This window comes from Gekko japonicus, unplaced genomic scaffold (genome assembly GCF_001447785.1).
Source record: "Gekko japonicus isolate JY-2015 unplaced genomic scaffold, Gekko_japonicus_V1.1 scaffold126, whole genome shotgun sequence".
Classification (NCBI taxonomy): Eukaryota; Metazoa; Chordata; class Lepidosauria; order Squamata; family Gekkonidae; genus Gekko; species Gekko japonicus.
The window spans coordinates 1,131,303-1,158,715 of record NW_015162477.1 but is presented as its reverse complement, the minus strand read 5'-3'; the positions used below and the strand labels follow the sequence as shown (position 1 = coordinate 1,158,715).

Genomic DNA, 27,413 nt, shown 5'->3' with positions numbered 1-27,413 from the left:
GCCTTGTGTCCCTGCTGTAGGCCTTCCAGGGCATCTGGTCATCAGTCACTGTGGGAAGGAGGATGCAAGACTACATGGAACTTTGATTCACTGCATTAAATATACAAAGATCCCAATGAAAGAGGGAGGGCTTGAATTCAGTGAAAGAGATTGATGTGAACACCAGCCAATGTCATATCTCAGTTCAGTTCCCCCATGACTGTACTTTTGGCTTAGCTACTAAAAGTGATTGTACTTGTCCTATTCTGTTTTAAAGTGTAGCTCTTATTGCTTCTGGTAACAATAAACTCACTTATCATTCCGTTTCTTCTGAATATGAAGGACAAAGAATCGTTCCATACTTAGTGATATTAAATCAGGGTCAAGTAATCTCATATTACAAAATTCCTTACACTAGAACTTTATGGTAAGAAAAAATAATTCTTGACTGACAGATGAATTATGAAGGGAAGGTTTAGAGCAGAGTGTGGTGATTGACAATGTGAAAGAAATTAGATGGTATGTTAAAGAAAATAGTATGCATTCTGGTTAATTGGATTTCCCGTATCTCTCTCCTCATTGATATATATCTGACATGTCTTTTTTATACCTCCTGATTCAGCCTGCATATGTTTTATGTTCCCCATTGTGCTAGATAAATTTAATGTCCCATAAAATGTCTGCATTAAAAAAAAACATAATGTGGTAGTGGTTATCGGTTTTACAATGATACAAACTTAGATCTTAGTGTAGGGCATGATTCTCTTTGAAGCTGAAGACAAAGATAAAGCACTTCTGATAATCTTCTTGTGCTGGAACTCCTTCTACAAGCACGTACAAAGCTCACAGCAATCAACACTTTAAGAATGGTGATGCCATTGTGTTAAAATGTAATTTTAAATTTATCTTATAAAGAGTTGCCCAAATACAAAAATTGTGTTTGGATTATTGTCCACTTAGCAGTAATCTTCTGTCATGTGTCACCAGGGGGTGGATTTGGGTGCAGAAATGGCCCTGGAAAAGGGCCCTGCCCCCAGCCAGCCTTGGCCTCACCCCTGACAGCCCCCTCCAAAGAAATAGAGGAAGCACCTGCCTGGCCAACCCTGAGCAGGAGGTGCCCAGTCAAGCTAGACAGCCCCGGCAGCTGTTCTGGCCCTTATTAGTGAGGTGAGGCTGGGCAAGTACATCTTAAGGTAAAGGTAAATGTTCCCTTGCTCGAAAGCCAGTCGAATCCGACTCTAGGGTTGCGGTGCTCATCTCCGTTTCCTGTCCGAAGATGTTTCTGTGGTCATGTGGCCGGCATGACTAAACACCAAGGCGCACGGAACGCTGTTACCTTCCCACCAAAGTGGTACCTATTTATCTACTTGCAATTTTTTGCTTTCGAACTGCTAGGTTGGAACTAGAGACGGGAGCTCACTCCATCATGTGGCACACTCGGGTCTTGAACTGCTGAACTACTGACCTTCCACAGCCTGCAGTTCAGCGTCTTAACCACTTGAGCCACCGCAGCTCCTAAGTACATCTTGTTCTTCATTAAAATGATGTCATGGGTGCATGTCCTGTCCTTTGGCAATGCTGGGCTGCTCAGGCATGTCCAGTCCTTTGGTGAGGCCAGGTGGGCACATCCTGTCCATCAGCACAGTGAGGGTGGGCACAGCGAGGGTGGGCTGGCCAAGTGCATCCCTCGCCATGGCAAGCCTTCAACTCATGACTAACCCTTTGGGCTGGGGTGGTTTCATCAGCCCACTGGGACTCTTCTTGGTGGCCTTAATGTCCAATCTACCTCATATAGCATAGCTTTTTCCTAAGTGAATTCAATGAGGTGGCACTGAGAGATCTGTGAACAGATCTTCCTGATGTAGCCACTGAAAGAAGGTGCCTGTCCTTTCCCCCTTATAGGATTAATCCCAATGGGGGTGTGTGTGAATGCGATGGAGAACTGGCAAACCCCTGTCTCCCTGTACCACATCCCCATCCCAAACTGAGTCCTGTGTGGCTGCTGTTCAAAGATCTGCCAGCATTCTACCTTGTTTAGCCCTGACTTGGAAATGAGTTCCCTTGCAGAAAAAGTGGAATTTATTGAGCTCAACAAAAGAACTTATTAGTCTTTGGTTTCAAAGATGCCTATTAGATTGCTTACTGCTGAGGGAAAATACTCTTTCATGTCACTGGGTGGAAAGGTTAGCCTGGGTATTTCCTCCAGCCTCAGGATCATGCAGGTGCTGTTGTGCCAAAGCAGAATTCAAACTTTATTTTTTAAAGTTTCCTTTTGTATGTTGAGTGTGACTCTAGGGACCACCATCGTTTTTGTTGTTGTTTCTGTAAGGGATCCTGTCCAGACAGTCTACCTGGTGGGCACTTCTCTCTATTAATCACTTCCTCCACAACTACTTGGGGGGGGGGGAATGATAAAATCCTTTCCCTGGAGAGCTTTAGGCCTCCTACCATGGGTTTTTGTGTCATTTCATAAACTCTGTGTAGTCTGGCATAAATTAAACAAATTAATGGTTTGTTTCAAAATATGTTTTAAATACAGCATAAATTCATTTTATTAAAGAGATATTACATTGTCTAATCCAATAATGCGCACTGTAGCTTTTTAAAGATTTTTTTTTAATTACTGTACAATACAGTAAAGGATGTGAACCATATTACCCAGAGGATGTGAGATGAAATAGAAGCATCCATAAAGCTATTTCCTATGATTAAGCAGTAACACATCAAGTTTGTATTGTTAGCAGCAAGTGATGACTGGTTTGTTAATTAATGACCCAAAGCAAAAGCAAGGCTGATGAATGCCCTAACAAGCTAGCTGTTAACTGCTGTGAAGGTGAATTCTGGGATTATAATTGCTGCATTAAACTGTACTCAGTGGTTTATTACCCCATTTTTATGCAGCCTTTTGAAAAATTAGTCTGAGCAAGCTAATAACTGTGTAGCTACAGCCAGAATAGATGGCATTTCTTTTGGTTTATGCAGCTATCCCTCTGAAAATTGGTTTTTGTCAGTAATTAATGACGAGTTTTGGTAATGAACCACTAAAAGGTAGACAGACAGACCGTAGTTACCTCTGTAAGAGGACGTGCTTGAAAGAGCTATGCCAACTTGGTAAAGTTAAATCTAGAGAGGTCACTGCAGAGGTGGGGAAAACAGCAGAAAAATAATGGTTGGCTTCTCATTATTGGAGCCATTTTGTTTTCCTGGCAATTGACTCGGTATTGGTTTAATAGGTGATCTGATAGTTATGTGATCTGGTTTGCGTAATCTATTGGCATTATAAATTTTTTAATGTTAGAACTCTCAAACATTTAATTCCATCTACTTAATTAATGGTTACCCATACATTTGGGGCCTAATAGTGTCATACATCGTTTTAAATGTTCTATAACCTATATAATGTAGGGCAATGGTGATTCACTAGGAAATTCTAAAGCGCTAATTTGGATGTTGAACAATTCATTGGAGACAATAAGATAACGAGGTTATTATCACTGTACTAGCAGAGTGCCCATCATCTCATGTAAGGTTGCTGGCCTGCAGTTGTGGGCCTGGCATTCTCTCAGAAAGACAGCTGATCTCCAGACCACAGAGACCAGTTCCCCTGGCGTCTAGGGTTGCCAGGCTGAGTCTTCCAGCTGGTGGGAGGGTTGGGGGCGGGGACATGGTGGGAGGGTAGCTTGCCAGAGTAATGGTGGGAAGCTCTAGGAATCACTAGGAACCGTATATTAACCATAAAGTTCCCAGCAGTTCCTAAAGCTACCCACTATCACTTCTGGGTTTTCTCAGAAGTGGGGCTTGGACGCCCTAGTGGCCTCACATCCCTTCTAACTCCTCCCCCTCCCAAAACTCCCAAAACTCTATCCTCCCCAAGCATTGCCTCCAAATCTCCAGGAATTTCCCAATCCAGAGCTGGCAACTCTACATCCTATCGTGACTTGCATTCACTTTCACCCACAGAAGTCAAGGGAAGGAAGCCATTATCTTTGAGGTAGAAAGTAAAGTGCTATAGCTGGTGACATAGTTGAAATGAAGCACAAAAACTAGCCTTCACACTTGATGTTGTCCATACCTTGAGATTCATTCCTCCTTTTTCTCACCAATTCAGTACTACCACCACAGAAATCCTGTCGTATTTGGCTTCAGGCCCTGGGATTCAGTGGGATAGGCACTCTTCATCAAGATCCAGAGGTGCCCTGCCCAATTTTATGGTCTATTTATGACATTTCAGAAATGATGTTAACATTTTTATGACCCTTGAGGGTGAATATATGTGTTACAACCAAGGAGAGAGGGGAAACTATGTTAAAAGTTTCTTGCAGACTCAGAATGCTTGAGCTCTGCTTGGCTTCTAGTGCAGTGTGCTTCCCTTGTACAATACCACCAGATGCTAAGAATGATCAAAGGACAAAATGGCATTTATTTATCCCCATATCAAACAATAAAATGTCTGGCCTCCATGCTGGTCATAGAAGCAGCAAAACCAGATCAGCCACATAGAAGGGTGGGGGGATTCCATCAGTATGTAGGAAATAGAGCTTTGTAAAATAGCTAAAGCGACAACCCCAGCCCCACCCCCCAAACAGGCCTGGTAAAATGTGAAGCTGCTGGAACACAGAATGTTAAGAGTCAGTGAAAGCAGTAAATGGGATACTGATAAATAGGCAGCTCAGGCCCCTGAGACCTGAGAATCTTGAAGGGTGTGTTGTGGTAGGATTTCCAAGTTGTTCAACCTCATGATACCCCAAGTTGTTCTACCCCATATGATCCATGTTCTAGTGACTTTCTTCCTGAATCATTTTGGATCTGTGAGTTCAATCAGAACATTGTATGGTTGCAGAAGCTGATAGACTCATAAGACTTGTTTTTATGCCACTTTGCTAGAGGACTAACCCTCTACATGCCGCCAGTGTAATTCACTGGCAATTTAAAAGAGTAAGCTCATACTCAAAAAGGAGTGGCAAGTTTATCTGCTTCATTAACATCTTGGCCTTGGGTGGGGGGGTATTGCCTTCCCCCCCCCCTCTTGCCTGAGACATGCTGGCAGTCTTTTATCTGTCTCTCTTTTCTTCACTGGAATGGGGTTATATATAACTATCCCTCTCGCTAGAGTGCAAAATTGCTACCTGGCTTGAGGCACCAGGATTGGAAGGGGCTGGTATAATGGGCCATAGTGCAGGAGGAGCACAGTGGTGGTACACCTTGGAGGAAAGAAAGCTCTGTGTGCGATTCCTCTTTTCAGAACTGGGTTGCTGACATGCAAGTCCAAAGAAAATATCTTTATCTTTGGGGCATAATACAGTTGTTGTTGTTCAGTCGCACAGTCGAGTCCGACTCTTCGCGACCCCATGGACAATCTCCCGCCAGGCTCTCCTGTCTTCCGCCGTCCTCCGAAGTTGGCTCAATTTCATGTTCGTTGCATCGCTGACACTGTCTAACCATCTCATCCTTTGCCGTCCCCGTCTTCTTTGACCTTCAATCTTTCCCAGCATCAGGGTCTTTTCCAGTGAGTGCTCCCTTCTCATTTGGTGGCCAAAGTATTTGAGCTTCAGTTTCATTATCTGGCCTTCCAGGGAACAGTCAGGGTTGATTTCTTTGAGGATTGACTGATTTGTTCTTCTTGCAGTCCAAGGGACTCTCATAATACAGTACAAACAGTTATTTGATAAGTGTTCCATGCATTGTGATAAATGTGTCAAAGAACAAAACCAAAAGATTATCATTTTTTTAATGGGTTTTTTAAAAAAAAAATACCAGCTTTTCATTTTAAGACTTCTTCATGACTTACAGAAAATTTGGACTTCTGCAAGCAAAGTCTCTGTAGTTTCAAGGGAGAAATTTAGTGTTGGAAGCAGCTAAACAATTCCTCACAGCAAAATGAATCTATTATCCAATGTTAATGGTGTCAGGAGAAAAGCAATCAGATCATTCCACTACATAGCTGAAACTCCTGGCGCATGTTTTGCATCCTTCCATGAAGATGGTAGCCATTTGAAACTTCTCAGTTTGGACCTCTGAGTATTGCTCTTTCATATAATAGAATAGATTACAGCTCAGAGGAAACAGTCAAATACCAGTGTACAAAAAGACAGTATGGTAGAATGGAAGTCCAAGGGATCTGCAGCAGAACACCTGGTGCAGCAAAATAATAATTGTGCCAGCGGAAACTGTACAGAGGAAGGATATTCTACCAGCCTCACTTCAGATGGTGTGGGGATGCTGGGAAACGGCCCCAACTAAAGGTCCTAACAAATGGGCATGTTCACTTGGGAACAGGTGATGTGTCAGGTGCCATGTGCCTGACCACGTAAGGCTTTTTAATACCCATTCCAAACTGGGAAAAGGACCGAGCTGAAAAAAGGGAAAGCCAAGGCTCAAGAGAAAACTTTGCAGGCCCAGAGATACAAAACAGAATTTGTGATTTAGCACCAAGGGACAGGGGAGGTGGTAGGATAATAGACTGCTGTGGGATGGAAGACTGAAGATTGATTTCTTTGAATTAATCATTCCGCTTTGTTGGTTGCAGGTTGAATTTTTTTTTAATCTGTTACTGGTCCATAGTGTTATGGAAATTGGATGTGGAGTTCTTTAGTCTTTTCCCACCTCTGTATCTCCCAAAACAACTTGAGAAAATCAGAAAAGACACAGGAGGGGGAACCATAATGAAATGCAGGAACAATCCAATTTCCTCCCCGTCTTCGTGGTTGGTGTCACTTCCCCCCTTCCCCTTCCCACCTCTGCTGTCTCATTCTCCTCCTGCTCATCCCCTTGTGCCTCCACACCGCTTCATTTCTTTGTGCATTTGGGATTTTTATAGCCAAACTCCAGCACTTTCCTATATGTGACACTGCATATGTGCAGACATATACCAGCAAATATAATTGGAGGGGGTTACCCCTTCCCAATTTTTTTAAAACAAAGGCAATGGGTGGTGTGTTTTTCCCTAATGTCCAGTTTCTGGGCTTTGTAGCACCTTGAGTGATAGCTCACACTGGCCCAGTGACTCACTTGTGGCTATCCGCACAGGAGTCAGCTCTTTGCTCTTGGCTATAATAACGCAAAAATGGTACTAAGTAGGATTGCCAACCTCCTGGCAGGGCCTGGATATCTCCCAGAATTACAACTGATTTTCAGATTACTGAGATCAATTCTGCTGGAAAATGGCAGCTTTGGAGGTTGGTCTCTCTGGCCTTATACCCCACTAAGGCCCATCCCTCTCCAAACCCCGCCCTCCCCAGGCTCCGCCCCCAGATCTCCAGGAATTTCCCAATCCAGAGTCGGCAGCCCTAGTGTTAAGTGTTGTCCTGCAACAGTTGTTCTATGTTAACACTTCTTCAGTTACAATTGCTGTTCACTGTCGTTTTAAGGTTTATGACTGATGCAGCTCGACGAGAACAGGAATCCCTAAAGAAAAAAATTCAGCCAAAACTCTCCTTGACTTTATCAAGTTCTGTGTCCCGTGGGAATGTATCTACTCCTCCACGCCACAGCAGTGGAAGCCTTACACCTCCAGTCACGCCACCTATTACCCCTTCCTCTTCATTTCGTAGCAGTACACCTACAGGTAAGACGCACTAGTTTCTTTTGATTTAGCCGATGCAGTACACGTGGAAAATACTACGTAAGCACACAACAATAGAGATATCATAGTAATCATGCTTACTTTTTTTTATTCCTTCATTTATTTGTCATCATTTTTAAAAACCAGAAGGTTTTGTTTTACTTTAGACAAATAAGTGGTAGGGGGCAGAGAGAGAGAGAGAGAGAGAGGTAGATTGAGTGGCAGGATGTGTGAAAAGGGGGTAAGGATATCTTATGACCAAGAGGAACTGCCTCTGGCTCCTGGTTTTATAAAACTTTCCTCACTCTATAAGGGGGGGGGGGAATCTAATTATACCAAATGTAATTTACTTACCTAAAGTTGCTTCCTCAGTGGGATTTTGACCAATATGTGCCCACTTTTTCTGATCACAACTCATGGGGCTTTCCTCTTTAAGCTTTAGCAAAGAAAAACCTCCTTTGTTTGGACTTAAAGGGGAAATGCAGGGTGGCTGCAAGCCGAGTCTCTGCATGGCAGCACAATTGCTATTGCACCAGTGTTTCTGCACTGACATTGTATAAAACACAGGCACCAGGAGATCAAGCAGAGAGGGGATATGGCCAGTTAGCATAATCCGACTCTCCCCACATATGCATTCACTGTATACCACATATATACAATCCTAAAACAATAGCTACATCAACCAGATGTTTTGTGGAAAGTGTGTCAAAATTGATATGAGATTTGAACATAAAATTGGCTTCGCAGGCCTTTAAGATCTTTAAAGTTGTCTTTAACCAGCACCAAGTACAGCAAGCACCAAATGAAAATTTCTTAGATTTGACTCTTGTATAAGAGTTACCAGGGTTCATCATCTCTTTTTCTCTTTATTTACGGGTGCCTAGCTTTTTTTAAAAGTCTCCTACTGAAAGCCTTGAGAAGCAAGCCGTTAGTTTAACAGAAACTGTAAACCAAAAGAGAAAACAAAATAAATCCTTTGCCTCCCTTTACTTTTCTCAGTGAGTCAGTATTTAGAGGAATCCATAAAAACTTGACCAATCAAAAAAGAGAGTGCCACCTATGGCTTTATTAGTAATACCTATTGTAAAATAATTAGTTCAAGTTGTGATAGACTACTTTTAATATGAATACAATGGTAGATATCCTCACTCTGCAGATTTATCTCAGTATATCTGTTTCTGTTTATGGGGAAAGGTGCTGAGCATGACACACCTCATTTAGCTTTCTTATCAGAGGAAACATGAGAAATTACAAAATAGTCCAGTAAACAACTTATTGAACTTTTGTTATCTAGATAGTTTCTGAGGGTGGTCATGTTGGTCTGCAGGAGAATTTTTGTTATCTATAATTTATTTATGTATCATATGGCAGAATTATACAGGAAGCATATAACAATATAAAATATGTAACCAAATTGATACAATGGGTATACAGAACAATTGAACAGTCCCTCTAAATGCTAATACCTAAACTTCCAATCCATTCCATTGCAGTTGGGAAAAGTTCAAAAGAGCTCCATCACATCTCCCTGGAGAGCACTATGCTCACATTCCTGTGACAGATGGAAAATAGTTTATTATTATTCAGTTTTCATCAAGTGATTCAGTTGGTGTTTGTTTTGTTTTGTAACTGTGGTTGATAATTCAGTGAACAACTCAAAACACACACCAAACTATTCCTTACACTGGGAAGGTCTTCATTTCCTTTTAACTTTACAAGAGGTCGCAGTGGTGGTGATAGGGGTGGTAATAACAATAGTGAGTTGGGTCCCATTGATCCATTCTACTATCAGTGGTGCTTTCTTCCAAACCAAGAGACCTTCCTCCTACACAAAAAACTCAACAGGATCCAGCCCAATATGTCTAGACATGTATATATGCATTTTAATGTACAAATCCTGCCACAAGCATTTATTTTTAATTGGTGTGAGCAACTGGAAGTTGAGGTTTTCCCCCTTCGAAAAGTAATCTTAATATATAATAGACTAATATTGGGCACCACCCATCATATTGCAGGTGCTTAAAAGAAATTGCTCTAGAGTTGAGTAGGGTTGCCAGCCCAGCACCAATAGCAGCAGGAGCATCTGGGAAGTGGGGACTGGCAAAATGGTGTTGTGTGGCAACCAATGACCTTTCTGGCTAGGAACCCAGAAGTTATATCGCTATGTTGCAAAAGGTCTAGGATCTCCCCCAATCTCTATGGTAAAAACCACAGAAATCAAGAAAATTTGCAAAACAGTGACATCACTTCCAGGTTCCATCATTTTCCCACTCATTCCCCCCCCCCATTCCATTAAGCACTGGCAGAGACAAGCAGTGCCAGCAGAGACTTACCTACTATAAGCTGGCAAATTCAAACCCTACTATAGAGCTCATTGGAGTCCTCTTCCCACTCACCCATAATGTGATCCACTCCTCCCTCTCCTCTCCAGAGTCCCAATATGTGTGCATCCCAGGACTGGCTGGGAGAGCAGAGCATTAAAGATAGGGATTATGATGTCCTGCAGCAAGTATAGCATGGAGTGGGCACTATGTAATTGTGCCTGTTCTTGTCGTTCATAATTAATAGCCATAATTATTTGCTGTGTGACTCTTCACCACAGCTCTAGGCATAGTGAAGGATAAACGTAGGGATCTGGGGAGCCTGGCTTGGTTGTTTTCTTGATACAGATATGGTGGCATCCAGTGCAAAATATCTACTTGCTCTGGAGCCTTTTTGCAAGCAGAAATTCCAAAAGGAGAGACAGAGAGCTCTGGTAACAGCTTGCACTGTCAGACTTACTGTATCCTAACTTGCATTTCTGCTTGGGCAAGTTCTTGTGCAACCAACTTCTGGCCATTATAATATACTAGGAATAAGGCCCATTGTGGAAATAAATACAATGAGTGCTAGAAAGAGGCTCTGGGAGAGTGCCAAGGCCATGGGCACTCAGCATCAATTTGCCATGGCAACCTCAGCAGGGTATAAGGACACAGAGTCCACCATTTTCTCCAGGGGAACGGATCAATGCCATCTGGAGTGCAGTTGTAATTCTGAGTGATCTCCAGCCCCCACCTGGAGATTGGCAACAATGGTTCCCCATGAGGGAATGGCTGGTTTGGAGGGCAGAGTCTATGGCATTGTACCTGTCTGAGGCCCCACTCCTCCCCAAACCTCACCCTCTCCAGGCTCCATCTCTCAAATCTCCAGGAATTTCCCATCTGGAGTTGGCAACCCTATCTACTTCCCAGCCAAGCCTCAACCTACCTTCGTTTCCCCCTCACTGATCAGCTGTCCATCTCCCCCCCACCAGCAGCCCCCACCATGCTCTGAAGCCCTGACTGCCACATAACCTTGGCTGTCATAGCAGAGCCAACTCAGCAGGGTATAAGGAAACAAAGTCCACCATTTTCTCCAGGGGAACTGATCAATGCCATCCGGAGTGCAGTTGTAATTCTGAGTGATCTCCAACCCTCAGCTGGATTTTGGCAACAGTGGTTCACCATGAGGGAATAGCTGGTTTGGAGGGCAGAGTCTATGGCACTATACCTGTCTGAGGCCCCACTCTGCCACCCCCACCTGCAGCCTCTACTGTGCTCTGAAGCCCTGACTGCGACGTCACCTTGGCTGTCATGGGAGGAGGGGCCTGTCAGCAGGGTAGAAGGACACAATGGGTTTTCTCCCAAGACCAAAATAGGTGTGTAAAGGGCCTTTTACTGACAGAAACCAAGCTTGTTGACCAGCAGCAGGCACTGAGGGGAAAGTAGGCTTCCCAGCTCTGAGTAGGGAAATACCTGGAGATTTGGGGGGTGGATCCTGTGGAGGGCAGCATTTGGGGGGGGGCAGAAGGACTCCGCAGGAATTTCCAAACCTGGAGCTGGCAACCATACTCAGGACTGGGCCCAATGAGTTCCTCACAGAGGCGTAGAAAGGGTTTTGTTCCTTTGTCTATTTACTGGCCGAACCAAGCTTGGTTGCCTACCAACAGCCACTGAGGGAGAAGTTAGAATGCTTTGGTCGGTGTCCTCTATGGCATTCTATTCAGCTGAGGCCTCCCCTCTCCCCTCCCCAAACTCTGGCTACCTTAAACTGGCTTCCTTACCTGGAGCTGGCAACCCTGTGAGTTCCTCACAACAGCCACCGAGGGAAACCTTTTTCCCAGACAGGAGCTAATCAAGAGAACTGTGTTCATCGGGAGACACAGAGCTTCTGACACAGAGCACAGTGGCTGAAAGGGGAGTGGGTGGGGAAGAGGAGCAGACCTGGCCAATGGCATGCCAGTAGTCTTGACTGGCAGCCGACGGGCCAATGGCTGAGGGAGCGCATGAAATCTTGCCACCCCATAGGACAGAGATATGGAGGAAAGTGCTGCACAAAACCTTGCACAAGTAGAACTGTGGTAAGTCCATTTATGTTTCCACTTGTGCGTCAGTGGATTCAAGCCATATTTGGTGTTATTTGATATATACATCTTTGTTATTTGATACATGCATCTTTGTTTATGTGGGCTCAGGGTTTTTTTGTTTGTGTGTGTGTGTATTCATTAAAAATAACAAGTAAGTTTTAAAATTTTAAACGTAAAAAATAAAATTGCTTTAAAAATTTAAAACCCTAACAGAGCAATTCAGCAATTTAACAAACTGCTCATGAAAGGTGCTTAAATATCCATCCTTGAAGGTTTCCTGTGGAAGACTGGACAGATGTGGACACCTGGACTACAAAAGCTATTGACCTTCACCAAATGTTTCTTAGATGTACTTCTGGTACAGTATTTGAGAATGCACGGGTCTCACTGCAACCAAAAGTACCATAACCACACTTAAATTCAATTGAAATCAATGAGAGTTAAGTACTACTTTAGGTAAAACATTGACTAATTAATGTCACACTGGGGTTTGTGGGTCAGCAGTACATTGAGTGTGATCACACAAACAATTAGCCATGCCATAGGCACGAATGCCGGGTGGATTTAAAGGGCGTGATCAGATGCAAACATCTGCCCAGCGTTCTGCACCCGTCGGCAACCTGTTTTGCTCTGCCGCAGAAGCGGAGTAAAAAAACACTGGGGTCCAGTAGCAAACAGGTTGCTACGGGCCACAGATGAACTTTCCCCTGCGTGATCGCTCCAACGTGCTCTCATGGCATCGGTATGGTCTGATCAGGCTATCCCGACTCTGTGCTGTTGTTTTTTTCCCTTCTCAGTAAGCGCATCATTGCAAACTGCCGTAGGAAGCCCTCAATGTGGAGATACGATTCATTGATCCTTCGTTTAAAGGAAAATAGTCTCAATAGGGTTATGCGTGAATGATATGATGTCCTTATCTGAAGCACACATCTTTGCCCTGCTCAAACAGAGATTAATTGATATTGAGATGCAAGAGCTTAGAGCCTTGGCTTCTGGTAGATGCTCCCCTTTAAGATGGGCACGTTTTCCGATCAACACCCCTGCACAATACTTATCGGATTTGACTTCTCCACAGCTGCGTAGAGCATTTATGCTGGCCCGCTTTAACGTGCTCCCCTCTGCGGTTTTAGCTGGAAGATTTAAGAAAATCCCCTACTCTGTTAGGTTTTGTGATTGTGATTCAGAGGAGATTGAAACAATCGAACACGTATTCCTCCACTGTAGTTTGTATGATGACATTCGGGCAGTCTATCTAGAAGCCATACTTAAGAAAGATGTCAAACAATCAGATGACAGAATGTTGTACCATTTATTGGCTTCACAAAATACAGTGGTTATTGAAGCGGTGGCTAACTTCTGTAACTGCCTTATAATGAGGAAGCTATGTGTTAAATCCATGAACTGAAGGGTGACTGTTTATGACTCTGATCCATGCCAATAAAGGTTTTGAATTGAATTGAATTGATCCTTCGTTTAAACGAATCAAAAACAGCAAAAAACCCCGACTCACCTGTGATTGCATCTGATTACGCAGTGGCGGGCTATGCCCGCAGCTTCAAAGAACTGTGTGATCACACAACTGCGGGTCAGTTTCCTCCGGGGAAATCGCCTCGCTTCCCCTGCGCATTATCTCGTGCGTGTGACTGCAACCATTATATGTTAAATGTTTCCCATTGTATACAAAATGATGCCACTTTTTTTAAAAAAAGAAAACGCTTTTTAAAAGGTTATTTTAGGAAAAAAATGTGCATTATCTTGTTTGCTTTGCAAGTCTAAGCACTTTTTGCTTCCTTGTATTGCAGTTGGGAATGATAGAGGTCCAACCTGATAGTATATTTGGCAATAGGTAAAGGTTTCCCTTGCTCAACAGCTAGTCGTGCTCAGCTCTGACTCTAGGAGCCGATGCTCATCTCCATTTCCAAGCCGAAGAGCCAGCACTGTCCAAAGACGTTTCTGTGGTCACATGGCTGGCATGACTAAACACCGAGGCGCATGGAACTCTGTTACCTTCCCACTGAAGCAGTACCTATTTATTTACTTGCAATTTCTTGCTTTCAAACTGCTAGGTTGGCAGGAGCTGGGGCCAGAGATGGGAGCTCATTCCGTCACACGGCACTAGAGTCTCAAAATGCTGAACTACGGAACTTCCACAGCCTGCAGTTCAGCGTCTTAACCTCTGAGCCACCACGGCCCCATATTTGGCTCTACATATTTTTAAACAACCACTTTACTCAATGATCTTACAAAGAAAAGGTGCAGCCAAATTTCTGTAACTGTTTCTTTGTTGTTGAGTTATTTATTTGTTCAGAAACTGTATGATGCCTCTTCAAATATCTGATCAAGGCAGCTCACAAAATTAAAACAATACAATAACATCATAAGAATTATCAATATCAAAACAAGTAGGGTTGCCAGGTCCCCTCACCGTGCCGACAGGGGGATTTGGGGGGCATTCCAGGATGTTGCCAACGTGATGTCACTTCTGGGTGAAGTCATCACGACAGGGACATTGCACCTGGCTGTTTGGGGGTGGGATTTCAGGGCAGAAGCCCCGAAAAGCAGAGGAACCCTTGCTGGGACCTGGGGACTAGCAACCCTAAAAACAAGCCACACAACATGATAGGATACTGCACTGTTTGTTCTGTCTCACTGAGCCCTGCAAACCAAAGTGTCTTCCATATTCCATAGAACATGATACCAATGTTCTCTCTAAGCTGTGGAGTCTTGTGAGCACAAATTCTACTTTGTGAGCTGCTGGCATTAAAGTTGTGAGTGAGTGATTTGGCTGCTGCATAAATCAGTTTGCTCCGGAGCCATCCTTCCTGAGCAAAGACAAAAATGTGTGAGCAGGAGGCTAAAAAACTGTGAGCTAGCTCACACTAACTCAGCTTAGAGGGAACACTGCATGATACCATACAATGAGAGCACAGCAGTGTATCAAACAATTTTGATATCTAGTATGTAACATAGCTTATACTCCAGCTATTCTTGTTTATCAGGATCAGTACCTAGTTTCTGATTCCTGTCCCGATTAATCCCTGTCTCTGTCCCTTTTTTTACCTTTGCAAAAAATTCTTCAGGCTTCACTTCCTTCCTTCCTTAAACCATCCATAATTACACTTCATATTGAGAAGTGTCTCTAGTCCACCTGCTATTTCACACACTGCTGCTGCTCAGGTATATTCCAAACCTGTAGGGCAATTACACTTTTCTAGCATATATTCAACCCAAAGAGCAAACACCTTCTTAGCTTTTAAATTAATGGAAGACAAGCTACTGCAGAGTGAACAGATACAACATATAATGGAGAGGGAAGTCTTTTGTGGAGATCCTTGACATGAGACCTTGGGATTAGAACCACATCCCATTTGTCTCTGATAGATGCTTAACGATGTTGCCTAACAAGCAGTGGTTGGACCTAGACTTTGGACCAAGTTACCACATTGCAGTCTCAGTTCTTCATCTGGAAAATATAGAGTTGGATCCAATGCAAAATTTCTGCTGGCTCCTGCACAAGCGGAAACACAAGTGGTAGCTGCTTGCACTAAGTCAGACTTATTTTGCCTTCAGTGTAGGCTTGCCAGCCCCCATGTCTGGGCGGGGGATCCCGATTTCAGTGGCTTCTCCCCACCATGGACCAGCTGGCCGGCAGGGGAAGCCCCACCCCTAAACAGGGATGTCGTCGCACAATGTCCCCAATGCAATGATGCCACCAGTAGTGATGTCATTGCAGCGGGGACATCATGCAGGGACTGTCTGGTATTTGGACAAACTCTATGGTTTGAGGGTGGAAAACCATAGAGTTTTGCCCAAATATCAGAGCATCTCCTGCCAACCACCAGAATTCCCCCCAAAATCTCCTCGCCGGACTAACGAGGGGACCTGGCAACCCTACTTCAGTTGTGTAAGAGCTTGTGCAGCCAGTTTCTGAGCTGTATAATATACTGAGCTGTACAATATACTGAGAGGGAAGCATTAGGTGTTACACAAGGTCCTGTGCAAGCAGAACTGGGCTAAGTCTATGTTTCAGCTTACACATTGCTGGATCCAAGCCATAGTGATCTTGCCATATAAGGATGTAAGGATTAAGGAAACATTACTCACCCACTGTTTTAAAAAATTCTTGGCAGGCTTTAAAACTAAAATAAACATGATCAGAATTCCTGTTCTGTTGGTGTAAATTTTTGATCTATATTTCTCTGCAAAGCACACCCAAATTTGTATCATAAATAAAGTTCTTAAAATAAACAAAAACTTATGCCCAACCAAAGCCAGAATGTTCAGTGCTTTGTCAGGATCTTATTTAAGATGACTTTAGACATCTACGCTTAAAAAATGAGCTCCCTATGTTAATTTTCTTGGCAAAGTAGTGTTTATTTTTAATGTAGGCTAGCTCACTAAATTAGGTGCTCTCCTACAGAACAATTTGTACTAGAAATAAGAGTGTAGTAATGCGAGACTTCATTAAACAGTTCTTCTATTAAATCTTTGCATAGAGCTGGGCTGGATGCCATTTTTGCAGGTGAGTTATGGAGTGTGCCAAAGTGTGAATTAACAAAGTTGTACTTGGATTTGGAAAAAAAATGTTTTGTATGGCCACGAAGCCGTCTCCTTAATTGCACTGGTAGAAGCTCCTGCTTGCTTATTATTTGGCTATGCAAAGCAAATTAAATCAAAACTGATTATATGTGTTATAGCCAAAAGAAATTATTTTGAAAATATACATGCAGTTAGTCAGTGTAGGTGTAACATATTGGCACCATAACCTCTAGTTTCAAATGTAAACCACATAACACTGTAGACCACAGATTTCTGTTGCACTCGTCCCTTGATCCACATTGATAGAAAAAGAGCATTGGCTGAGACATGTTATAAATCAAAAAAATGTGTGTATAAAATTAATCCATTAAAACTGAGGCAAGTAGTGTAATATTTGGATTCCTTAAGATTTCATTTCCAGTATTCTGTTAAAATTAAAATACTCAGAGCCTTCTTGTTACTCCGAACTGAAGCTTAAGAAATGAACTAAAATCTCTTTGTGTTGGTGCTGGATGCTTTACAAAGGGAAAACTTTCCTTGCCTATTTTTATGCTATTTTAATATTTTGCAGAGGAATTGCATTCTTGCATGAAGGCCTGCTTTGATCCTTATTTGCATGCTGTTGTTTAGGGAGTCACAGTACAGAAGCAAAATATTATGCTGTTGGAACAATACACGCAACTCAACCTGAGGAAATTTAGTGCTTAACAAATTAGTTTTTATATATAATCTGGAAGGTCCAGACAAAACAAAGACACTTGCATTCAAAACCAAAATAGTTTGCCTTCTGTGCCTACCTGCGCCTCCCTCATCCTTTAGATGAAACACCAGCATCTGAAGGGAGTGTGTACCTTGCTACTTGCAGGTGCTGAAAAACTTCCATAATGTACATTGTAGGGGGGGAAATGCAGCAAGACCAACATAAAGGTTTAATATGACCGTAGCCAAAGCAACTTACAACTTGATTGATACGTTCCAGAGTAATACCATCTGTATGTCTAGAACTGTAGTCTGGGATGCGAAAAGCTACTTAAGCTCATACAGGGACTGTGGAATTTTTATTTTTGGCCTTTATATAGTTTCCCAAACTGCTTTTGAAATTCACCGTAGTGTGTTGGTATTTTTATTATTTGTTTGTTTTAATTGTACACTTACCTCAAATTCATAAACTGTGTAATTACTCCTCCAGTGTTGTTTCTGGAAAACTAAAGTGGAAGTTTATTTAGGCCCTGACTATATTTCATGAATTTTAAACATTTTTTTGGGGGGGGCACATTCCCTAGATCTTGCAGTGTGCAGATGAGCAAGTATTGTGAGTAGAACTTCAGCCGTCACGAATATTTTAGGCTATTTGATTTCAAATAATTATTAAACAGATGTACCCTCATTATTTAACTATAAAAATATGGATGTCCATCACTTACTCTTGAATTTAGGGATCCCTGATTACAAAAATCTGTATGAACATGGCTGCATCTCCAAATGAGTATTTGAACTGGCATGTACACCCTGCCATGGATCGGTGGTAGAACATACACTTTGCACACAGAATAAGCCAGGTTCAGTCCCCAGCATCTCAGGTAGCAGATGTTGAGAAAGACTCTTCCCTGCCTAGAAAGTAAGTCAAAGTAGACATGGATAGACCAATGATCTGGAGAAGGGTAAGGCATGCTGCCTAATTCTTTAGTAGTAGAAAGTAGCAGGGGGAAGTAATACTTATGGGCAACAGAAGACAGCAACACTGGCTGCAGTCACACATTGCAGTAAAGCTCTGTTCATGACAGATGAAAATACAGCTTGTTTGCTTTGTCCACACATGGAAAGCTTCCATGTTTGGGGAGACCTTTAATCAAAGTCCAGTTTGCTTTTTAAAAAAATGAACTGCAAGCACTGGGGCAAATTGGTGTTAATTTCCTTGATTAGAATCTCAGTTTGTGGAGAGGAAACTCACGTCACTTTGCTCACATTACCCACATTTGGATACCACAGCAAACTGGAATTTGATAGAAGGCTTCCTAAACTAAGAAGATAGTTTCAGAGAACATCCATGTTGGTCTGCAGTAGAACAGTTAGGTCAGAGTTCAGTAGTACCTTTTTCAGGGTATAAGCTTTCAAGAGTCAAAGGTGTTTGGTGAAGGGAGCTTTGACTCTCGAAAGCATAGACCCTGAAAGTCTTGGTCTCTCAGGTGCTACTGGAATCTAATCCCCATTGCTGTCTACTCTTGGAAAAAAGATGGAGCCCACAGGCAGAGCAAACGTATGCCACATTTCTGCCTGTCTCAACTGATCAACGTTTTGTTCTGATGTCCAAATGAAGTCTGTATAGCACAGATCGCAACAATTAATTCTGTCTGGAGCTATATGTGACAAACTATCAAGTGCACACACAGTCAGTGTTTCCTAGGAAGCACTTAATCCCCGGTTCTTTTTCCTGTTGGGAAAAGTCAAGTTTCTGTTCTTCTTAATTTCGTTTTTGTCATAATCACGTTGGTGTATCTTGCCTAATTCCATGAAACTGTTAAAATGCTGATGGGAAACGTGTGTGGAGCCTGGCTGTGTGTAAACCTCCTGTGATTCTGGAACTTTAGGTTTCCTGCTGCCTGGTAGGTGGGCCGTGCACCAGCCAAATGGAATCCTGGTTTGTAGGAACTGAGCCAGAGGAAGCCCTGCATCAAACAGTTCCAAGTATATAACCCTCTCTTCTTATCTGCTACGCCTGAGGCCGTTTTCTTATTTGAGCCTGCCCTTTTTATTGCCCTGTATCATTATTTCTCTTTCCTGTGTCCACAGTATCCTTGCTGTGCCCTGATGACAAGACTTGCTACATTGCAGGCTTCCCAGTAACTGCTTTTCTCAAAGCCAAATCCTTTTTTTTTTTTCGGTAGCAAGCCCCAGTGGCTTGGTAATTAGTTGTATGGGAATTTTCACAGTAACCTCCCCAAGGAGCAATTTTACCAAAGAGTAACCCCCTTGTCTAGACCAAGCTCATAAAGTCATCACTAGTTGTGATTTCCATTCTACAAAGCAGCGGCTGAAATACTGCCTTTCGTCTTAACGGGCCTTGCAAACATGCATGTGGCACAGCTGCTGATGTGGCCTACCATTTGAGAGAGAAAGAGAGAGAGAAAGAGAGAGCACACAGTGTTGTCAGGCACATCCGGTCTTTGTCTGTATTTGCTGCATTTTTTTCTTTTTGCATTATGTATCAGTGCTATTGCTTCATTTCTAGTAATTTAATTGTCTAGTGCCAGTTATTTACTTCCAGTGCAGCAAATGTGTGTAATATACAGATCAGCACAACACCAATACAAGTCTTATTCCTCTATAATATCAATATAAAGCTAACGTATAATATCATTCATACGCACACACACACACACCCTAGTGTATTGGCACTTTCCAGCTCTCCCGTTGGCTGTGCTGTGCACTCCATCAGCCATTGGCCCATCAACCGTGTGCTGTATGTTGGGTGCTGTGTCTGCTCCTGTCCCTTCCCACAACCGGCTTGGCCACTCTTCCCTGTCAGAATAAACTGCCAAAACAGCTGTCTCTCCTGATGAAGACGCTTCTCCTGCTTAGCTCCTCTGCTGCTGGCTGGCTACTGAGGTGAACTACTGGCTATCAAACCATTCTCTTCTCCTCCTGCTGTGGGGTTCACTTTCCCTTCAGTGGCTGTTGCTAGGTAACCAAGCTTGGTTGGTTCTGTCAGTAAAAAGGCAGGTGTGACAAATGTGGGGTTGCAGTACAATAAACCAGAGTAAACAAAAAGTACTGCAAGATGTGCAAGCATGTAATAGTAATAGTTTAAATCTGAGTCTAAATATGCATCAATACAAAAGTACAAAGTCACAATAGTACAATACAATACAATCTTGTTGTTACAGGTGATGGATGAAATTCTCCGGAATATCTTCCATTTCGTGAGACCTTCTTCTAGCATCAATCTTCATGGAACTATGTCTTCATTAATTCATAGAATTTCCAAAAGGATTCAGCTGATTTGCCCGCACTCTGCATTATGCTCTGAAGTGTATCAGGAATGAATATTATTCTCTTCTGGGAAAATTGTTGAATCCTTTTGGAGAGGAAACTACACCAGCAGGGGAACAGGAGGTAGTGCCGGGGAAGAGGAGATAAAAGGCCTTACCCAGAGTGGGAGGGTGTTCTCGCTCAGGGAGCAGAGCAGGCGGAAGCTGCTGCAGACAGAGGGACCCCTCGTTCAAGGAGGGGGTAAGTTAGACTGTGAACAGGCACCTAGGGAAGGCTAGAACTATATAGATAGACGCGTTAGGATTTATTATATTACTGATTTACCTTCCTTTCCTTTGCTCATTTTTCCTACTTGTTATAAATCTAACGTTGTTATTCAATCTATTAATAAAAACTAGTTGTTTCTCTGCCTGGGTCCTCATGCCTCATTTGGTCACATACAAGGGGAAACCTGTTGTTAAAGTCCTGTATAAAGGGGTAGTTTTGTGTATTGAAGAGGCAGGCGACGATGGTCAAACGAAAGGTGGTTTATTCAAGCATTGCTCAGCTCCAGACTGGACTGGACAGCTCTGTTAGAGCGGCACTCAAACTTATATGATTTCAACCCTGAACGATATACAATGTAACTATATACAGCAGGTCTGATTGGACCTAAGCAGCGTTTGCAATTGGTTACCCAGGGTGGCTTCAGGACCAATGGAGGGTCTTTATTAGGCAGCCAATAGAAAAGGGAGAACTAGGATACCAGAGGCAAATTCACACCATAAACCAGCATAACATTAAACCCAATGCACAACAGGTAGGGTGGCTGCTCTGGGCCCTCCCAAAGGGACCCATACCAGAGTGGTGGCAGCCATTAGTGAACCTCCCTGGCTGCTGCTCGTGACATGGTGGCAGGAGTAGTGGGATAGGCCAATTTTGGACCCCAATAAGAGGCAGAGTGTTAATTGGGCTTGTCTGATCTTCTCAACATTAAAAAAAATCTATCTTCTTCATGGTCTCTGTGCATCACACCTCTGGGATATAGTGCACCTGCGCCGACCCCGACTGGTATCATGGAAAGCAAAAGGGATTTTCACACCCGCTCCTCAGTCACATGTCAGGCTTCAGTGTGCATGACTAGGGGAGGGGCACAATGATCCTTCCAGATCTCTTCTGACCACAGCACTGGTAGGACCCTCTCCACCTCAGTAACTTTTTTTGGGCCTTCGGGTCTCTCCTTCTTCTTCAGACTGTTTATCTAGTTAGGAAAGTAAAATAGTGGCTGCGGTCACACGGACCATTAGCCAAGCTGGAGAGACGGAAGATAGGCGGATTTTCCGGGCGCGATCTCACCACCACATCTTGGAAGCGTAGAGCTCCCGTGGCTCACCCGAGGCTTCCCGCCAAAGATGCGGGGTAAAAAAGAGTACCTCCGAGGTACTAGTTTCCGGTAACCGCGGGGCAAGGGCGGGCGTCTGATCGCGTTTCCGGTGGAATCCGGCGCCCGCCCATGTCCCCTTGAAAAAAGTTTTTTTTCCACAAGTCTCCATGGATGTGCACAAGCACCCAATGGAGCATGCGTATACTTTGGTGTACAGAAAAAAACAAACCCGTTTGCTGCATCATGCCGCTTCTTTGCTGTGCCGCAGGATTGTCCTGTGATCGGCACCTCCCCCCTACCCACAGGACCTCCACTGGACGTCTGCTCGTGCAACCGTGCGTTATTTTGCCCCGGGGCAAACAGCCACGCCTCCCCCCGTGATATCCGGCCCGTGTGACCGGGGCCAGTGTTAGTTAGCATTGGACTTTTCATTTGTGTTCTGCTTCAGCAAATTTCCTCTGCCCCCCCCCTCGGCCTATGGCCAAACACTGGGGCTTCTTCAAACGGTGCTGGAAGTGTGGCAGCAAATTTCCCCCCCACCCCTGACGGACACTCCCTTTGCCTCCTGTGCCTGGGGGAATCACACCGGGTGGACTCCTGTGCCCATTGTGCCAAATTCTCAAAACAAACTAGAAAGAATCAGTCAGCTAGAGTCCCTGCTGGAGATAGCGCTTTCACAGATGGCATCGTCGCAAGACACCTTGGGACACGCTTCGATTTCGACTCCTGCTTCGGGGTTGATGGCTGTGCTGTCTCTGACACCGGCCCATTCCAACGCTGACCAATGGGTGCTGAAATGCTCGATACCAGCATACCAGTCTGACGCCCACACTCCCTCTAAGAAACGTAGGAAGGGCAAGGATGACCGGCCTATCAAGCATAAGAAAGGCTCCCCTGCTAAGACTCCATCGACCCCTCGCTGGGCCGTAGGAGCGATTCCTGCTCGAGCCACTTCACTTGACTCATCTGGCCGTGGGCAGCCACAAGGTGCACCTCCTTCACCTTCACCGCGTCCTATCCAGCTCACAGACTCTGAGCAGGACGTGGACTTAACCCAAGTCTCCCATTCCTCTAGTGCGGAGAGCCTGTATTCAGACTGTGGAGTGGGCATTTTTGTGCATCTTTCCCCGCGCGGACATGACAATCAGGATCGACCAGCGGGACCGTTCCACCCCCCTCCTCCTTCCTGGGACCAACGCCAGTGGCAGTATTTATATGGGGCTTATGCCTTTCCCGGTGGCATGCTGTGGCTCCCCCCACATCCCCGATGGAGTGGGATTGCCAGTCTCCCTCATCCCGACTTTCTCGGTATTGAGCCTCTCACCCGACATCGGGGTTTCTCAGACCACAGCCATCGCAGCCAATAACCAAGAGCCATAAACCTCTGCCATTGGTACCAAAGCGGTTTAAAGAGGCATCAGAGTCAATGCCTTCAGCACCGATTCTCCAGATGTCATTCTCGGAGCCTTCCAATCATTCTGGCTCTTCTGATTCCTCACATTCTGGAGACGAGAACCCGCTTCCTCCAGTGGAACCCTCGCCACCGCAACAAATAGGGTTTGCAGGGAGCATCTCATTTTCCCCTTCTCCTCTATTTCCTTTTTCCCCTCCCTGAAAGCCCCCATAGCCTCTCTCCTTTTCCTGCTTCCTTCTCTCTTTCCTGCCACCAGCCAATCAACTAAGACTTGAAGGCTGGCAATACTGCAGTGACTGCCTAGCAATGTCTCACAATGGCTGCTGCAGAGGGCATTTGTTTCTTAAAAGTACAGATGTTGCTTCTGCTATTGGGGGGGGGGTTAATTCAATGCTTGTTTTTTAGATTACAGACTTTTCTGCAAACCTAGGGCATTTCTCAGGCTTGTAGAAAGATCTGTCTTGTCTAAGGCTCCAGTCTCTGGGGTTTCAGTGTCCACAGGTTTGCTCACATTGAGAATTAGGTATTTTGATGATGATGGTAGCTTTTTGAGAGCAAACTTCCAGAAAATGGCTTACAAAGCTCAGTTTATGACATCTTGTTCAACTCTTGCTACATTTTAGACAACCACACCTCACAAATAAATGCAAACCACATCTCAGGCACCCCAGGTAAGTACAGTGTGCATGAGGCATTTTATGGCCTCTACTGTAAGTGGTTGGATGGCTGTTATGCAGCTATAAAGCATGTTTAATCTATAGTTATAAAACAGCTCTTGAATATATCTTCATAACTTCATAAGCTTGTAGTTCATTTATGTAGGTGCTTTTTTATTGTAATCCTTTACCTTCATGAATCTGTTTCCTGATATTGCTACTTTAAAAAAAAGATTAGAATAAGTTGCTTGTCTGTTATGTGTATTGGGAGAGTCGTTAAATACTTTTAATGTAGTTGTGGAGTTCTATTTTTAATGTGTGTGTGTGTGTGTGTGTGTGTGTGTGTGTGTGTGAATTGCCACAAGTCACTTCCAATTTATGAGTTTATGAATTAATGACCTCCAAATCACCCTACCATTAACAGCCTTGCTCAGGTCTTGCAAACTGAGGACTGTGGCTTCCTTGGTTGAGTCAATCCATCTCATGTTGGGTCTTTTTTAAACAATTTCAATTTCTTTATTGTTGGTCTTAAAGTTGTATAATTCCCCAGTAGCCAGTTTGGTGTAGTGGTTAAGTGCGTGGACTCTAATCTGGGAGAACCGGGTTTGATTCCCCAGTCCTCCACATGCAGCTGCTGGTGTGACCTTGGGTCAGTCATACATTCTTTCAGAGCTGTTCTCTCAAGGGCAGTTCTCAAGAGAGCTCTCTCAGCCCCACCTACCTCACAGGGTGTCTGCTGTGGGGAAGGGAAGGGGATTGTAAACTGCTCTGAGACTCCTTTGGGTAGTGAAGGGCAGGGTATAAATCCAACCTCTTCTTCCTCTTCTTCTTCAACATCTGGCATTTCTCATTCCATATATGGTAACAGTCTTTGTTGTAGAATTTTGAGCATCACTTTACTCAAGTGAGAAATTAACACAATGTTCTGATAGTTGCTGCAATCTTTGACGCTTCCTTTTTTTTGGAATTGGAATGTAAGTTGAACGTTTCCTGTCTGTAGGCCATTGTTTTGTTTTCCCTATTTGCTGGCATATTCTTAAGATTTTAATGGGCTCTGTTTCTGTGGCTTGAAATAGCTCTATTGATAACCCTTCTACTCCTGGCGATATATTTCTCCCAGTTGCTCTGAGTGCAGCTTTCACTTCATTTTCTAAAATTGCAAGATCTATGAATGCAGCCTCAAAATAGCAACAATGAAGAACACTTTTTAAAATTTCTTTCTTCATCTTCTTTTTTGCTGAATTCTGATGTTCAGTCTTTTATCCCTAGGAACAGATTTTCATTCTTATTTTCACCTTCTTGGATCTTCAATTAACATGCCTATGGCAGAGAATGGAAAACTATCCACTTCCTTTTTCTTTCACTGACATAGTTGCTCTTATTGCCTGTGCCTTGTCCAAAAAAAGGAGAGAACTGTGGCTGGCAGAGATTTTATGATGCCTGAGTTAATTTGCAGGATAAAGCTTTGGCAGGAAGGACCTGTTCAAGTTTATTTATGCATTTATTTGCTCTTTTATTTTAATTATCTTTTTAGAAGAAGTTGCACTGTAAAACATTGCTGTTTAATTGCAGGAGGTCTGTGTTCCAAGCAGCTAATAATGGCATTTGTTTAAACGAAGCTGCAGAAATACTGCTGAAGAATGTTTTAAAGCAGCAGCCACGAGACCAGGTTGATCTTGTTTTCCTGCATTGCATATAAAAAGCAAAAGGTCTTTAGCCTGACTAAAAGGTCTTTTTTGTAGGAAACAGGATTTTAGGAGAAAAAAATCTTTATATGAGAATGCAAAATAACTTCCTGAGACTATGGGCGCAGCGCGCCCGTAAAATGTCAAGAGCACATTGTATGTTAACATTGTAACATAGCACCTCTGCAGCCTTCAAGCCACATGTATCGAAAGCAAGTCCAGCGCTACAGTACACAGGTCTTGGTATCGGTTGACTGATTTCTTTTCCCCTGAGCCTGTGCTTATGTTCAGGGTTCACTGTTTAGTTGCTTTTTTTGCAGTTCATGGAAAATATAAACAAAGTTCCCCACCCACCTCAATTTAGTAAAACACATTAAATGGTCTACATCTTGGGTTGGATCTAGGGACTTGTGTATGGAAGGGAAAAAATAGGCACTAGCACTGTTCTGCATGAATTTGTGCAAACCTATATGCAGTGCTATAATAAATCATTCTGTATAGTTGTCATCCTTGTGCTTCTGTGCAAGAAGTTCTGCAAATTTATATGCAAGGAGAAGAACCTCAGTGGCCCTTATTTCACATTTCTTTTGTACCTATAGCGCTCCAACCTATATAACGGCTGTCTCACAAGTGAAAGAGATCTTCTGCGTGCAGAAAAGCTCCTTTGGATTGAACTATCAAGTGTTTCAAAAATTACTGGCTCAAATACAGTAAAAATATTCTTTTTCCTAGAACCAAAAAATAAATTGGAATGAATTTCAGGCATTATTAGTGTTAGTACAGCTGTAGTAGGCAGGATGTGCATGCCTGGAGGGAGCTATGGGGCTAGTGGAGCTGGAGGGAGGGTTGCTCACTTAGGAGGTACATGTGCAGGCTGAAGCACAAAGAATGTGGCAGGGAACTGGAGCATGCCCACTAAATTTGTGCCTGTGTTTTAGCTTGGATTATTTAGATAAGTTAACCCCATTTCTTTTGCAGCAAACAGGTATCTCTATAAATGGAACAGCGATTGGACTAGACTCCTATGGGCAGACCCTTGTGGTTTTTTGCACTTATCAAACACTTACTATGCTTCTAACGTGCTGGTTAGGCATTGATGCTGAATAAAGCCCTTAATAGCCTATTAGATTTATTTCAAAAGTAGGTATTCACCACAAAGCCCTTCCATTCGACAAACACTTTTAAACAACATTCTTTCTCCTTAGCCATATCAAACCTGTATTTCTTTTTTATTACTTTCTCACTATCACAAGTAGTAAAATTCATGTGATTTGAAGTGAATGTATAATTTTGCTGGCCTCCAGGTCACCCTCCTGTAGCTAGGGGATGAATAGTGTTTTCTTTTGTCAGCGGCTGAGGGAGCATTCATACACTGAAGTTCATGAGATACAGCAACTTGCCCTTGGCAACTTCAGCAGTGTAATACACTCATGTGAACATTGTTGTCTTTTAACTACCCCACAATCAAAGTCAGCCCCAGTAATATCTGTAGCAAAAATAGAAACACACACAATGACTTGCATTTTAGCTCTCTAATAATAATTACAGGTTGAATCTTACCATTCCACTCAGCTAGAATGCTACAGTCCTCCAACACATGTGGCTCTTCAGCAAAAGATTAACTTCTTGCATCAGAGGAAGTAATCAGTGCTAGAAAGTGTGATTTGTAGGATCCATCCCTGGAACCTGAATACATGGTCTCACATTCATTGAGCTGTTCTCAACTAGGGCCAGGGCTTTTTCAGCCCTGGATCCTGCCTGGTGGAATTCTCTGCATGTGAATATCCATGCCCCCACAGGATTTACTACCTTTCTGCAGGGCATGTAAGGCAGAGATGTTCC

At 43.4% G+C, this 27,413-nt stretch overlaps 1 protein-coding gene across 1 annotated transcript in view; it reads left to right on the top strand.

The window, feature by feature from the left end:
- JAZF1 (JAZF zinc finger 1) overlaps nt 1-27,413 on the top strand; it is a 73,520-nt gene that overhangs the window by 34,337 nt on the left and 11,770 nt on the right. Inside the window, exon 2 of the mRNA XM_015405793.1 lies at nt 7,347-7,543. Within this exon, the coding sequence (XP_015261279.1) occupies nt 7,351-7,543 (193 nt within the window). The 5' untranslated portion in view covers nt 7,347-7,350. The remainder of the gene's footprint in view (nt 1-7,346; nt 7,544-27,413) is intronic.